The sequence below is a fragment of the Podarcis filfolensis genome (assembly GCF_964270895.1).
Source record: "Podarcis filfolensis genome assembly, chromosome: 10".
Classification (NCBI taxonomy): Eukaryota; Metazoa; Chordata; class Lepidosauria; order Squamata; family Lacertidae; genus Podarcis; species Podarcis filfolensis.
Genome location: NC_139612.1, coordinates 6,717,496 through 6,733,055, shown reverse-complemented (window position 1 = coordinate 6,733,055; position 15,560 = coordinate 6,717,496). Strand labels below are relative to the sequence as shown.

The following is a 15,560-nucleotide window of genomic DNA, read 5'->3' as shown; positions in this document are numbered from 1 at the left end:
ATTAACTGCGCACAGAATTCTCTCCTTCGGAGTATCGCTATAGCTCAGCTGAAATCTCAGCAAAGACAAAAAAGATTGTAAAACTTGTTATCATGTCGGAGCACATCTCACAGCTCCCCTAGAAAATACCTTCCTTGTGTATGTGTCTGTCCCCGATTAACAGGATATACATAATGAGCTTGCCTCTGGGTTCTAATTTAGGAAAACCTCCAATCTGGGTTTTCTTATGTACAACTGCCTTACATCCAGCTGTCACACTTGCTCTTTTCCATTACATCCGTGATAGCAAATTCCACCCCTCCCATGTATTGGCACTTACATCAAACCCACCTTGTCAGTACCTGACATCAGTGCCTGCTGTTCAGTGACAGTAACACACCACCAAAGGTGCAGATGAAGAATAGTCTCTGGTGGTGTATTATTGGTACCTAATGGCATATTCTGAGGCAGTCGGATGTATGGTAGGAGCAGAAGCTGCCTACACATGCCTAATGAAAACCAGCTGCGCAGTCCAGCGATCTCAAATCAAAATGGAACTTCCCTAAGATAAATCAAATCAAATCAACAATGCATGTTTGCGGTTCATGGAGAGGCACAACATTATGGAAGAAAGCTTAAATGGACGGCATTTGATTTTTAAAAATATTGAACCTTTGAGCAGGTTCAGATGTCAGGGTGGGGCAAGGCAGATGGAATCAAGGAAATATATGATGAGGCAGATTTAGGGCCAGGGTGGAATCTGGTGTTCTTGGTTGAAGCCAAAACAGAGCCTGGTGGATTTATTGAAGGAGCCTTTGCATGACCTGCAAGTCTTTTTGTATCAAATGTTGGTGAGCTGACAGAAGACTGTTTTATTAATTAGACACCGGGAAAGGCTGGCCGGCTGGCTGGCTATTCTGCAAAAAGGCCGTATTTGCCTTGCTATGGGTTTTTGACATGTTTAAGGCATATATTTTTTAAAAATATATCTGTGGCAGAATTACTTACATTTCCACAAGGAATGCTAATCTAAGGCCATGAAAAACAATTGACCCAATGGAAGAGAAGGAATACAGTGGTACCTTGGGTTATATACGCTTCAGGTTACAGACTCCGCTAACCCCGCTTAACCTCGGGTTAAGAACTTTGCTTCAGGATGAGAACAGAAATCGTGCAGCGGTGGCGCAGCAGCAGGAGGAGGCCCCATTAGTTAAAGTGGTGCTTCAGGTTGAGAACAGTTTCAGGTTAAGAACAGACCTCAAGAACAAATTAAGTTCTTAACCCAAGGTACCACTGTACTCTCTCTGGGTAATGGATATGGTAAATAATAGATATTATACAAAAAAATTTAAAGTGTTAGACACAGCTTTGATTTGTCATTCTCTATTTCAAAAGTAATTTAGTGAGGTGTATTTTGATTTATTTTGCACACCTGCACACTTCCTCAAATTGTATTTTAGGAAAACACTTCCATATCAACAGGGGCATACATTAAGATAGGGCTTCCTAACCTTTTTGGGCCTGAGCAAAATTGGAAATCTAAGAACCTCCAGCAGGCTCAACCCATTTCACAGAAGGAAAAACTGGTGACCCACAGATATATTCTGACATATTGTTCACTAATTATTGTTCACTTATTCTTCTTCTCCTTGGTAGGGTGGGGACACCATTTTGTGGTTTGTCTCAGGTGCCAAAATGTCTTGGGCCAGCCCTGCTAGCTAGCACTGAAAGCTTCATATGAACTGGGGCCGTGAATGACAAAAACGAATCATCATAATTTTCCGAAGCAGTGCTGTGGTCTAAAAAAACCTGAATTCAGCCCAGCGATAAATCTGCTCAAAACACAACAGCTACGCTCTTGAACATCAATTGTTGCAACAAATTTCACTATGAGCAGTAGGGGGAAAATGGGTAGAATATTAAGTTGAGAGAGGAAGGAAAGAAGGAAAATTGTCTCAGCAGTTGTCAGGATACTGAAGGGCAGCCTAGGCTTAAGATAAAAAGGCAGTAAAAGCAGGCTAGGCGAGTATTATGATGGAATCTGGATTTGGCATTACAAAGACAGTGGAGAGAAAAAGGCGAGCAAGTTCAGTCCTTACTATAAAACTGTGAAGTCATTTGAAGCCATCAAAGATGTACTGGAAAAGAAATGGCGGCCGGCGGGGGTGTTTGTGTGTGTATCGCTCTTTAACAGCTAGTATTTTCTGCCAATCCCCCCCCCCCAATTGTTCAGAACAGTGATTTTGCCAAATTGTGTTGCAGGGAACCTCTGTAGCTCATCAAGGGTTTCTCAGCAAGAATATTAGTGAAAACTGAGAAGTTTTCCTGCCTATTCCTACCCATTTTCTACCCCTTCTGTGTGCAACCAGAATATTGGTTGGGATTCCAAAGGGGTCCAGCAGACCTGGGCAGCACTTGGGAGCTGGGAGCCAAGACTAATTTAACCTGGAGGGCTTGGTTTTCTACAGAAAATCAGCATAAAGTCTGGATTGGGATCGCATTCCACATCAGAACTGCTTTTTCTGAAAGCTAAGCACAATGAAAGTTGAGCACAATTGCTTAAACATGTGACTAATATCATGTATCATTTGGCCCTTAATTTCCCTACTGGACTGGGGGAAATAACATATGAAGAAATGTGTTTTATTGTTCACATCCATGTTTGCTGCTTTCTGTTAGTGATAATTGCTGTCTGTGTTGTGGTGATGATTGATATATATATATATATATATATATATATATATATATATACACACACACACACACACACATATATATGATTGTAACTATATTTTACTGTGAAACTGCTACAGAGACACTGTTGGATGAAAGGATGATATATAACTGTAATAAAGGAATGAGTGCTGTTAAAATCCTTGTGCAAACAGGGAAACTGTACAAAAGTTGCAGTGAAGCTGTAACGTCATAAATTAATGTTGTCAGTGCTCCATGGTACCAGTAAATTATGAGCAGAGAAAGAGCAAATTTCAGTATTCAGTTACAAAATCCAGACACTGGACTTTTTAAATAAAAAATGCAGTGAGGAGCCACTGAAATATGTTACATATTTCTTTCCCCACAGCTATATTCACGCAAAACAAAACACAATTTTCTCTTAATATTGCAGGGTATTGGTCGAGGGAGCCGGCGTACAGCTTCCAGGTCATGTGGCCAGCATGACTAAGCCGCTTCTGGCGAACCAGAGCAGTGCACGGAAACACTGTTTACCTTCCCGCTGGAGCGGTACCTATTTATCTACTTGTACTTTGACGTGCTTTTGAACTGCTAGGTTGGCAGGAGCAGGGGCCGAGCAACGGGAGCTCACCCCATCGTGGGGATTCGAACTGCCGACCTTCTGATCGGCAAGTCCTAGGCGCTGTGATTTAACCCACAGCACCACCCGTGTCCCATGCTAGTGGTACACAGGGACCAAAGAAGAATGGGTGTGCTCAAAGTGGGCGTATTGCACAAACACACAAAGCTGCTCATTTGATTCCCAGTCAGCTTGATGGAGGGAAAGAGTTCACCATTACAAGGTGCTCTAAAACTCCCATCACTGCAATCCTCCTCCTTCTCCTGCAAAGAGGGGGCTGCACTCTTAGGAACCAACACTTCTTGGTGATCCATGTACCGTGAGGCAGAGGATCCAGACACAGCTGGCCTTCCCAATAGAATAGTTGAAGGGGGGAGTCATGGACTGGCTGGACACAGAGGAGAGGTGGGAGGCACCAGATGAGGAGCCACCAATGGAAGAAGGCTTAGAGACCGGGGATTGGTGGTGGGACAACGATGAGTGGTCAGAGGGAGAAGAAGGAAAAGAATGGGGGGAGGAGGTGTCAGAACATGAAAAGGTAACAGGGCTTGGTGAGAAGGGAGAATCTGAGGCAGAGAGAAGCAGAAGCAGGAGAATGGGGTGATGGAGGCCAAGAAGCAGAGATGAGCCCAGCTGGTGAAGAAACCAGGGTGTCCCCCACTCCTGCTGCAACAAGCTCCCCTCCCTGCTGGTCTCCCAGGACCAGGAGAGGTATGAAGTGAGAGGAGCAATGTCATGCACAATGGTGCAGTCTCAGATTGCTTGGGAGAGGAGGAGACTTAGGCAGCTGTGGGAAGGCATAGCTTTCACAACTGCCTCATAGGGACAAGACCTACTGAAGAAGAGTTGCTGTGCTCTTCTAATAAAGAGTTAACTTCACTTACTCTGTGTAGTTTATTGCTGACTTGCTCCTGAATGGGGGTGGGGGAGGAAGCCACTGAGAACGGCAGCTTTAAAACGCTGCAGGTGCTTTGAGGGGTGGGTGGCCTCCCCAACACCTGACCTTTCCTAGCAGTGGACAAAGGAAGCCACTCAGAACCACCACTTCAAAGTGTAACTGATGGAGGAAGTGGGCAGAGCATTGCAAACACTGGAGGAAATCAGGCTCTTGATCTCCAGTGGTTGCAATGCTCCACCCACCTTCAACTACACTTGAAGCAGCGATTCCAGAAGATGGCACTATCATGGTCCCATTCACACTGCTGCTAAGGAGGCTGGCGGGCTGGATCCCACCTATGGGCCAACAGTTTTCTACTCCTGTATTAAAGCCTTGTTTAGTGCACAGCTTAACCATTTTACACATTGCAGCCCCTGAGACATATGTTGAACCATTGTTTATGGACAGTTAGAAAAAAATGTAAGTCGGTCTTTATCCCCTCTAAAAAACTCCTTGGCTTTTTAATCAACAGAGGGGGGCATGCTATTATAGAATAAAGGAACACAGTTTTGCAATGTGCAATGTGAAATTGCAGTGAGGCAGTGATCCTTGGTGAAAGAGTGGGATGGTACTAGCGAATTTGTTTTCATTTGTGAAATATTGGAAGGGTATGCTATGATCATCTTTCATAATCAGCTATGTCAGTTATTAGCTTTGTTAATGGAGGATTCTTGTTTTTGTCTTTTGTAAACAGCTAATCAATAATTTGCAAGGATTTTGTTGGTTGGAGAACCAAAAACGCCCCCCCCCCCCACATCTCACCTCTCTGTTCTCGATTCCTTTCCCTCCTTTGTTAATATGCCAGGTTTATTTTTGCTGACATATAAACCTAAGACTGAGACAGCTGCAAGCCTACAGAAAATAGAATGAGGGAAGAGATCAAGCTGAGTAGCAGATAGGATTTTTCTGTCAGTCTCAGTAAGCAATTTATCAGCCCAGGGTAAAATTTAGCTGCTTTTTAAAAGTTTTATAGATTGAGAAGTGAAGCCCACATTGAGTCTTTGTCTGCAACTGCAACAAACAGTGTCTTTCTGTCTTCTTTCTGCAGTTAGGAAATGTTTTGTTTGTTTTTTTCCGCCTCAAGATGAAGTGCATCATTCAAAGCACTTTTATTGACAGCAATTACAGAGGGAGCTGTCCTTCATGCCTTAGTAGAAACTTGCAGAAATGGGATGGATGTTTACATGAAAGACAGGCTGGGTCTGAACAACAAAATTGCTGCAAGGATGATGATGATGATGAAGAAATCATTTTGAAATTGCTTAATTTTTTTGTCAAATCATCACATATGAAAAGGGAGCATGATTTTTCTCCCTGCCAAATGTTATTTAGAGGATCACAGCAAGTTCCCTGCCTCGAGTAAAACAAAAACACCAAGCAAATTATTTGAATGAACTCACAGTGAAGAGGCTTAAGGAGAGAGCAGAATACATATTTCAAGTTTCTCTTCAAGGATATGTTCCAGAAACTGTTAAGCTCTACCTCACATGCTGGGATTATGAGCCCCTTAGATTTTCTCAATGGTATTTCCTTCTCTCTCTAACCCAAACCACCATCTTTGTTGTTTTGTGCTACGGCTGTGTATGATGTGATTGTCCTCTTCCATGAGAGCATAGAGTCTCAAGGAAGGCTTTGTGGAGCTGGTCCCGATCTTTTAGTGAGAGCTTGACTGTGGTGCAGCAGGAGACTCTATGTAAATGTTGTGTTGGAAGCCGGGTGCTAAATATAGTACAATTCTGTTTGTAGGTACTTCTGTTGGATCAGGGTCCTCTTCTATGCTGGCTGACTACTTTAGCAAATTATTGTTTAGCATGTGTGTGTGCGTGTGTGTGTGTGAGAGAGAGAGAGAAATGTTTAATTTACTTGTTAGCATTTTGTTAGTGTTGCTTTCTATGCTTTAATTCTTTGTAATTGTTTTATCGAAGTTATGTTAATTATATAACTTGGGCTGTAACTAGGATGTCTTATTATGTTGCTGTTGCTGTTTATTGTCCACGTGCTGCTTTGGGATTCACTTGAATGGAAAGTTCAATCAGTCAATCAATTCTGGAAAAAGAAAAAACAAATCCTGTCAGCGGAATATACTAGAACAATTTTCAGCAGGTCCCTCTATCACTTCAGCCCTGGTTTGGGATATCACTGAGGCAAATATATTGGTGTGTAGTTCACTCTTTCTAGCCATAGAAAGGTATCATCAATGGAGCAATGTCATGTGGACCAATGAGATGCTTTCAGATCTCCAAAGGGTGGAGCCAGAGAGAAATTTGTTCCAGAATGCTCTACTGACAGCAATTGTTTTCCATCTTGCGTGTTAGATTCCGTCATGGAGAGCAGGAAATACCATTGCTAAGTGGCCTATATTCCATCCATTATATGAAACAGCAGTTAACTGAATATCTTACTTGCTTTATCACATGAACATATGTTAGAATATATATATATAATTTGAGACAGGCAACCCAGGCTCCTTGCAGAGGTCCATGCACTAGAGCATGAGGAATTCAATGATGCCTAAAAACATTTTGCCTTCTTCTTTCAAGCGTAGCAAAAGAGTATTGAGAACCAAATTTTGTTGCTCCGGCTGCAAGTTGTGTGGGGAGTGAAAATTAGCAGGTTAGAAATGAGGCAAGTTCAGACTCCTGCTGTAGTGCCTTTTTCAGATTTCAGAACACACAGAGAGCTCAGCAGGGATCTCTCCTCAACCCACAGCACCACACATCCACATTACAAATATGCACTTCTAGCCACATTCTTGTGCTTTCCGTCCCAAAGAACACCTTTTAGCATGATTAGATCTGGAATGGAGCCGGTGTGCTTTATCATTCTTCATCTGTACTTGTGTTTAGAGCTGTCTACCCTGGTCTGCTGCATCCTTTTCCCAACAGCAGACCGCTTATAGGCTGCAAAACAGGCCTATATCCTGGATATACATGTTTACTGGACAGTATGAAGCTAGGTCCCTGGAAAAGACCCTGATGCTGGAAAGATGGAGGGCACAAGGAGCAGGGGACGACAGAGGACGAGATGGTTGGACAGTGTTCTCGAAGCTACCAACATGAGTTTGACCAAACTGTGGGAGGCAGTGGAAGACAGGAATGCCTGGCGTGCTCTGGTCCATGGGGTCACGAAGAGTCGGACACAACTAAACACCTAAACAACAACAACAACATGAAGCTAGGGGGAAAGATTGCGGATTGGTGGCAGAGTGCATACTTTCCTTGCAAAAGGTCACAGAAGCGATCTCTGGTGTTCTCCGTTTAGGGCTGGGAAAGACAGCTTTCTGAAACCTTGGAAAGCTGCTGCCCTTGAACGTCCACAGTACTGAGCTAAGCAGACCAATGGGCTGACTTTAAAGAAAGCATCTTCCTGTGTGGAACAGAGATCTGCAGAATTCCTGTGGGCGAAGGAAATGGCTTTAAGCCTCAATAAGGCAGAACTGAAAATATTGCTTTACAGAGTTTCTTAATAGCTCTGTACAAAGGTTATAAGCTTTTTTTGGGGGGGGGAAGGGAGCTGTTTATATTTGATATGAAAATAGCCAAGTGATGCTTTGAAAAACAACCTTATGATGCTTATGATGATGCCTAGGGAATACTTCACAAGGCGATCCACGAGATTATTCCTGTTCATGCTGCTTAGCTGTGTTGGAAATAAAACAGATGCAGATGTCCCTGGGGAGAATATCTATAAACTGGAGTATAGGAACTCAGTCGCTGAGTTCGATGTTGTTGTTTCCTTACAGTTCCAGGGTTAAGCTGCATTCATAAACCCACTTATTACTTGGGAGTAAAGCTGTTCAGAACTGAGTGCACACAGGAAAAGCATCGAGCTGTGTCTCATTTCCAGCAGCAGAGCTAATAAATAAGGGCATCTAGTTAAACCCACCTGGGATTGAATGGGCAGTAATGTTGGTTGGCATCCATCCATCTCTGGAGACGGTGGGGTCATAGCTGTCAACCTTTTTTTGCGGGAAATTCCCTTATTCCAGCGCCGTTTCCCGCTGCTGTCCCGGATTGTTAGATATCCCGTGGACTGTCCCCGGGACAGGTGAGGCTGCTGATCCCTTATTTTCAAATCTGAAAGTTGACAGCTATGGGTGGGGTGCATCTTTGGGGGTGAAGTCAAACCGTTGGCGAGTTACAGCTCTTGCTGTGGCTGCAGAGAGCAATACGAGAAGGGCATGTTTTGTTGTATCTGGGGCAGGTGAAGGCGTCCGGTTGTGCAAATGCACCGCGAACAGTAAAATGGCAATTTATATCAAGTGCCTTTGCCCAATTACCATCTTATTCAGTGCCTTTGGAGAGATGAATTTACCAGCCCATGGGCAACAAAAATCCATTCCAAACTGTTGTCTTATGGAATCTCTCCTTCCGATATACTAAATTTAGATCTAATTACAGCAAAAAAGGTCATCAAACAAAGATTGGAGGAGGTTGATTTGCAACAAAATCTTACTACAGGTGGAGGTACATGTTCCCCGATAAATCAGGGCATTACATTTATGTCCCAGATACCTCGATATCTGTCTACCTTATCGGTTGCGTCGCATAGATTCGCTTTTGTTAGAGCCAGATTTAATGTGTTCCCCTCAAATGTGCTGAGCAATAGATTTTCTAACGGTAAAACCTCTGTTTTATGCGCATGTGACAACAAATCAATAGAATCCCTTTATCATATCTTGTTTAATTGTCCTTTATATATTGTCCCCCGATCAAGGATTCTGAGTTCAATCATTTTGGAAACTGTTGCTAAACCACCTGAATTACATCTAGCCTATCTACTCCAGGACATTGACTCTTATAGAACATTACAGGTTGCCAGATTCCTGAATTCAGTTCTTTCATATAAAAGACTTCATGGAATGCTGCATGACTATTAAAAATCTAGTAAACTCTATCCACCATCTTTATATTCAAGGCCACAATATGGTACATCTAGAGACTGTATGTAACGTGAAGGAGATTATGCGTTGAAATATTTTAGTTGATATTTTAGAATGTAAAATGCTATTTTATTTATTGATTGGTTTTACCTTGTGGGCTTATAGCCGAATAAAGTATTATCTATCTATCTATCTATCTATCTATCTATCTATCTATCTATCTATCTATCTATCTATCAAGTGCCTCAAAAGGCCGGTCTTAAATACAGTATAGGTTTGCCACACTGGCGCGTCCCCTCCATAGCGGGGGGGCTTCCCCGCAGCGGGTACTGGACACGGCGGGGTGGGAGAACCAGGCAGATTTTGCTGCCCATCCCTTCTCCAGTTGCTTTTATACCCAAAGACATTGCGCGCTTCCTCCCGCTTTGCTTCCAGCCGTCGCTTTCGTTTCGGTTTCCCTTCCTCTCTCGCGCTCCCCCTGCAGCCCGCGGGGAGGAAAAGCACCCTTCCAAAGTAAGGGCACCGGAAAGTGCCCTCTAAGGACTTCACCGGCTGCTACTGCGCATGTTCATTTTATAAAAAAACCCCCAACAAACGCGCGGTGCGCCTGCGCCTTAGCGATGGTAGGAGGTGCGTGTGGCTTCGCCGCGCATGCTCAGTGGGTTCGCGCCTAGTCGGAGCGGGAGCCAGGGCGGGCGAAAGGTGTATTTTGGCGGTTGAAGGGAGAGCTGAGGTAACCGAGGCCGGGAAATATTTGGGCGCCTGGGTCCGACTCCAAGGGACCTGCCTGGCTCTTCTTTCTACAGAAACAGAACAGCAGGGCTTACTCACTGGGAGACCTTACTTCAGACTCGCTTTCTTGCAATTCTTGAAACAAAATGCAGCTTGGCGGGGGTGAACTTGGCGACAAATCCCTTCTCCCCCCCCCAAAAAAAATAACGTGGCGGGCAGGTGTGCTGCTTATTACCGCTGTGGGTGATATTTAGTGCCCGTTAGGAGCGACTTGCAAGTGTTAGCTGCCTCTTTGCAGATGGTCTGATCGTTAAAATCTACATCCATGCCATAAATACCTGGCTACAAATTAGTGGGGATAATCTCACATTTATTTTAATTTTTTTACCATGGCCCAGACCACTGTCATTTTGGGGTTCAGGTGGACGACTGGGCTGCAGTATTTCCTTCAGTTATTATTATTATTACTACTGTTGCTGCTGCTGAAACGCTGTGCTATAACGTGAGAATCAGGTTGTCGCTTCATGTTTCCCTTAACAGACCTGCCCGCCTCGCAATCCTGGAAGTTGCAAGACACAGAGACAGAAGTTAAAATGCCTGTTTTCAAACATCCAGAATATCCAGAAGCGACGTTACTTCGCTTGGAAAGCTTGGTGCTTTTTCGGGAATCTCAAGTGTCCACCTTGTTATCAATCTTCGGAGAGGTAGCACTTTCTAATTTTCTTTTTTTTAATTGCCCTTTAAGATACTTGGCCTTATTTTTGTATTCAAAGTCTGCTTTTCAGGGAACATACTTCTTACTGGACAGGAAAACAGTGTTTTGTTTTGGGTTTTTTGCTTCTGTCAGGTAGTAAAGCTGAAGTGGATATACCACAGTTGGCCCAGGAAGGCCTGGGTTCAAATTCTACTTTAACTGAAGGTCTCTGACCTTTCGCAAGTCTTTACTATTACCTTAGCATGTCCTTTAGGAGTTCTTTGAACTCAGAGATACATACCTGAGTTAACCACATGTGTTTTTTCATAACACAAGGGATTAACTCATGCACGTCTCTCTTAAGTGCAAAGAAATGCAGTTATGGTTGTTTTTAATGTATCAGTTTTGTATTGCTGCTTTTCTTCCCCTGGCTACCAGTAGGAGTTTACAAGAAAATGTAGACTAGTCAGGCCTTTTTTCTTCTTTTTTTTAAAGGTTGCCATACAAAACTCAGTAGTGATTCTGTTAAATTCTAATGTACAAACAAGGCCTTCTTTTGACATTTATTTATCTGAATAGGTAATTAGGGAATAATGTGTACTATTTATGTAGCGCTGTTCCTTAAGTACTCCACATACAGTATCTCTGTATCCCCAGCTGTGTTTGTGGAGACTTTGTGGTATCTCAGTGGTTACCAGGAATTCCTTAATTTGAAAAAAAGTTATCAGTGGACCAAGATTTCCTGAAAGGCAGTGGGACCTCGGTTTTTGAACGTAATCTGTTCTGGAAGACTGTTCGAGTTCTGAAACGTTTGAAAACCAAAAACTCAATACAGAAGCCTCAAAATGCAAAAAAACAATACCGAAAGCTCAAAACGTGGCATGTACGACTTCCGAAAAGTGTTCGAAAACTGAAGCATTTACTTCCGGGTTTACGACGTTCAAAAATCAAAGCGTTTGCCAACGGAGACATTCGAAAACTGAAGTTCCACTGCATTGACGTTTTTCCTGTGCTGTAGGTATAGGGTACTATGATGTGTTCGTTCTAGGATGCCTTCTCAGTTCAGATTAGAAATGGTAAGGCCCAGTGTGCCTGACCACTACTCCACATGACCTGTGGTGTTAGAACACGTTCCAGGTTTTTTTACAGTGTATGGGACTTCTGTGAAATGCGTGCTTTCCTTGGCAAGCAAATTGTTATACAAAGAGCTATCTTCATGTAGTGCTTTCTAACTTACTTGCAGAATGTTAATATCCTTATAAAGCTATGCTAAGTAGGGCAACATTATCCTCGTATTTCAAATGGGGCACACTGCCAAAAAGATAGTGGCCTATGTATGGATTCATGATAGGTGAGATATGAAGTGGGGAATTCTTGGCTCACAGCTCATTCTTTATGCAAAAGGTCTTTTTAAAACACAAACATTCTTTGGCTTATGTTAATAACGGGAAGAGCATCGCTTCAAGCAGAAACTGTGAGGGTAATACTCTGCTATTCCCCTCTCCTGTCTTATATAAGCAGCAACTCCTGCATTGATTAATATGGGCTGTGGCATAGTTGAAGTTGTTACCTTTATCTGTAATTAAATATAATATCCCTACAAGCCGTTAAGGAGAATAATGTGTCATTTGGTTCACGGTATGGAAATTGATGTCGGCAGTCTGCTGCAGCATTTAATTTTGCCTGACAGTCTTCTGAAGCTTGCTGTACTGATGTATTCAGCATGAGTGCTAGACGTACAGATTGTTTTTAAATGAAAGGTTACATTTTTCAACCATGGAGATGATTTTGATTATCTCAGTAATTTCCAGGGATTCTCCTAGTAATCCTTGAAGAATGAAATTTTCAACCCTGCTTTCAGGAAACATTGCAACACTTGTTGGTCTACCCAGGCATTTAGCTTGAACTTAGTTAACTGAAAGACGTGGATGTAATAGTTATTCAAATGGTGTTCATTCCAGAAACATTTTTATCGGTTTATACTCTTTCGTCTACCAGTTTATCTTTAAAATTATCACTGTGTACAATATACTTGTGTCTGAACAGTTGTTACAGGAACATGTCTACAGGTAGCATTGTATCTTCAAAATAGTTTTTTTCCCCTATTTTTCTTTTGCTTCATTCCCAAGCAGTACTAATGATTTGTGTGTGGTGTTGCTTTTTCCTTGTTGAGTGTTTATATTGCCCTCAACAATTAAAATAACTTTTGATGCGTTGAAAATTGCCAGTATACAGTTATTTGCTTTGAATAGTTAGTGTTGCAGAGAATGAATGAATAACTGCTGGAAATACTTTACTGAAACAGAACCTTTGATAAGGTGGCAGGAGGTCACATGTTTATGTTGGGTGGTTTTTGTTGTGGGTGAACAGCTGTATTTTTGCTTCATTTTAATGGATTTTGTTCTGTAGGGTTTTGTAAATCGTTTCAGGACCCCTTCTGTGTGAAGTGATACATAATTTGATTGAACTTGAAATTTCATTGTTTATTTAATAGTATTTTTTATTGCGTTTCTTTCCAAATTTTGTACATTGCAAGCAAATGAGGAGTTTACAAGAAACCATTTTTTTTTTTTTTTTTTTTTTTTTATAACAAACCAATAAAAATCAAAACAAAAATAAATCCCAACTTGGACTTCCCCACCCCTTCCGATTCTGCGTTCTTTATATTAACCTTGTCAGCAATTTATTACCTTATGTCCTACCTTATTGTAACTTTTACATGTTATGTATCTAAATTCAATATATTATATCACAATTTTTATACCTTTAAAATAAACGTAACATGTTCAATTCATATTATCTCCTTTTCTCTTTTATCACTTGATTTACTATTTACTTAATCATGATTGCTAAAGCGTATCCTTTCCAAATCATGCACAATCTTAAGATTCATACAGTTTATAATACTTTTGCAGGTAGTCTTTAAACTTTTTCCAGTCCGCCTCAATTGTTTCTACATCCAAATCTCGGATTCTGCCGGTCAGTTCAGCTATCTCCATGTAGTCCATCAACTGCGTCTGCCATTCCTCCAGCGTGGGTAAATCTTGTGTCTTCCAGTTCTTTGCAATGAGTATTCTTGCTGCTGTACTAGCATACATAAACAAAGCTCTGTCCTTCTTTAACACTTTCTGGTCCACCATGCCCAACAGGAAGGCCTCTGGTTTCTTGGGAAAGGTATACCTAAATACCTTTTTCAACTCATTATAAATCATTTCCCAGAAAGCCTTAACCTTTGGGCATGTCCACCAGAGGTGAAAGAAAGTCCCCTCTGCTTCCTTACACTTCCAACATTTATTGTCAGACAGGTGATGTATCTTAGCTAACTTGACTGGGGTCATGTACCACCGGTATATCATTTTCATAATGTTTTCCTTCAAGGCAGTACTTGCCGTGAATTTCATTCCGGTGTTCCATAACCTTTCCCAGTCTTCAAACATAATGTTGTGTCCAACATCCTGTGCCCATTTAATCATAGCAGATTTAACTGTCTCATCCTGTAAATTCCACATAAGCAGCAAGTTATACATTCTAGATAACAGCTTTGTCTTTGGTTCTAACAATTCTGTCTCTAGTTTCGACTTTTCCACCTGGAAACCAACTTTTTTATCCATTTTGAAAACCTCTTGAATTTGAGCATAATGTAGCCAATCTCGCACCTTATTTTTTAGTTTATCCTGGCTCTGCAACTTCCAATTGTCTCCAATTTTTTCAGTTAGTTCCCAATATTTCGGCCAGTAGGCCTCCATATTGGGTCTTTTTCGGGCCTTGGCCTCCACTGGTGATAACCACCTCGGAGTTTTACTCTCTAGTAAGTCTTTATATTTCATCCAGACTGCAAAAATTGCTTTTCTGACAATGTGGCTTTTAAACAATTTATGTGCTTTAACCTTGTCGTACCATAAGTATGCGTGCCAACCAAAAGCATTATTAAAACCTTCCAGATCTAGGACATCAGTGTTTTCCAACAAGAACCAATCTTTCAACCAGCAGAAGGCTGCAGCTTCATAGTACAACCTCAGGTCCGGCAGGGCAAACCCCCCTCTTTCTTTTGAATCTGTTAATATTTTGAACTTTATTCGGGGCTTTTTGCCCTGCCAGATAAATCTAGATATATCCTTCTGCCATTTTCCAAAGCAATCCACTCTGTCCACGATCTGTAAGGTTTGAAACAAAAATAACATTTTCGGCAACACATTCATTTTTATAGCTGCGATTCTTCCCAACAAGGAAAGTTTCAATCTTGACCAAATTTCTAAATCCTTTTTAACTTCCAACCAACATTTCTCATAATTATCCTTAAATAAATTCAAATTTTTGGAGGACAAATAGATCCCAAGGTATTTCACTTTTTTAACCACATTCAGCTCTGTTTCTCTCTGAAACCCCTCTATTTCTGTAATTGTTAAATTTTTGGTCAGAACCTTAGTTTTTTGTTTATTCAACCTAAATCCCGCCACCCGACCAAATTCAGATATAAGTTCAAGAACTTTTTTTGTACTGGATTCTGGCTCCTGCAGTGTCAAAACTAGGTCATCTGCAAAAGCTTTCAGTTTATATTGTTTCACTCCGACCTCTATCCCTTGTACCAACCGGTCCTCTCTGATCATATTCAGTAGCACCTCCAGGACTGAAATAAATAACAGAGGGGATAGAGGGCACCCTTGTCGTGTCCCTTTTTCAATTTTAAATTCCTCCGTCACCACATTGTTCACTATTAATTTAGCTTTTTGTTCTGAATAGATTGCATGTAATCCATTCTCAAACCCCCGTCCTACTCCCATCCCTTCCAAGTTCTTCTTCATAAACATCCAAGATATGTTGTCAAAAGCTTTCTCCGCATCAATAAAAATTAACACCGCCCTTGTGTTCCTGTTAGTCTGCAAAAGTTCTAAAATGTCAATGATGTTTCTAGTGTTCTCATATAAATGTCTACCAGGGAGAAAGCCTGCTTGGTCTTTATGAATTACTTCATTTAAAACTTTTTTAAGTCTATTTGCCAAAATGTCTGCAAATATTTTGTAAT

General features: G+C 41.6%; 1 protein-coding gene across 5 annotated transcripts in view; it reads left to right on the top strand.

Moving 5' to 3' along the window:
* Positions 1-15,560, top strand: part of ORC5 (origin recognition complex subunit 5) — a 143,215-nt gene that overhangs the window by 61,083 nt on the left and 66,572 nt on the right. For 2 of the 5 annotated variants that reach the window (XM_083575243.1, XM_083575247.1), the window contains one exon: positions 10,384-10,547. In XM_083575243.1, the coding sequence (XP_083431369.1) occupies positions 10,384-10,547 (164 nt within the window). Of the gene's footprint in view, positions 1-9,762; positions 9,845-9,878; positions 10,006-10,383; positions 13,031-15,560 lie in introns of those variants that run through there. The other 3 variants (XM_083575245.1, XM_083575246.1, XM_083575244.1) reach the window with 3 other exon arrangements.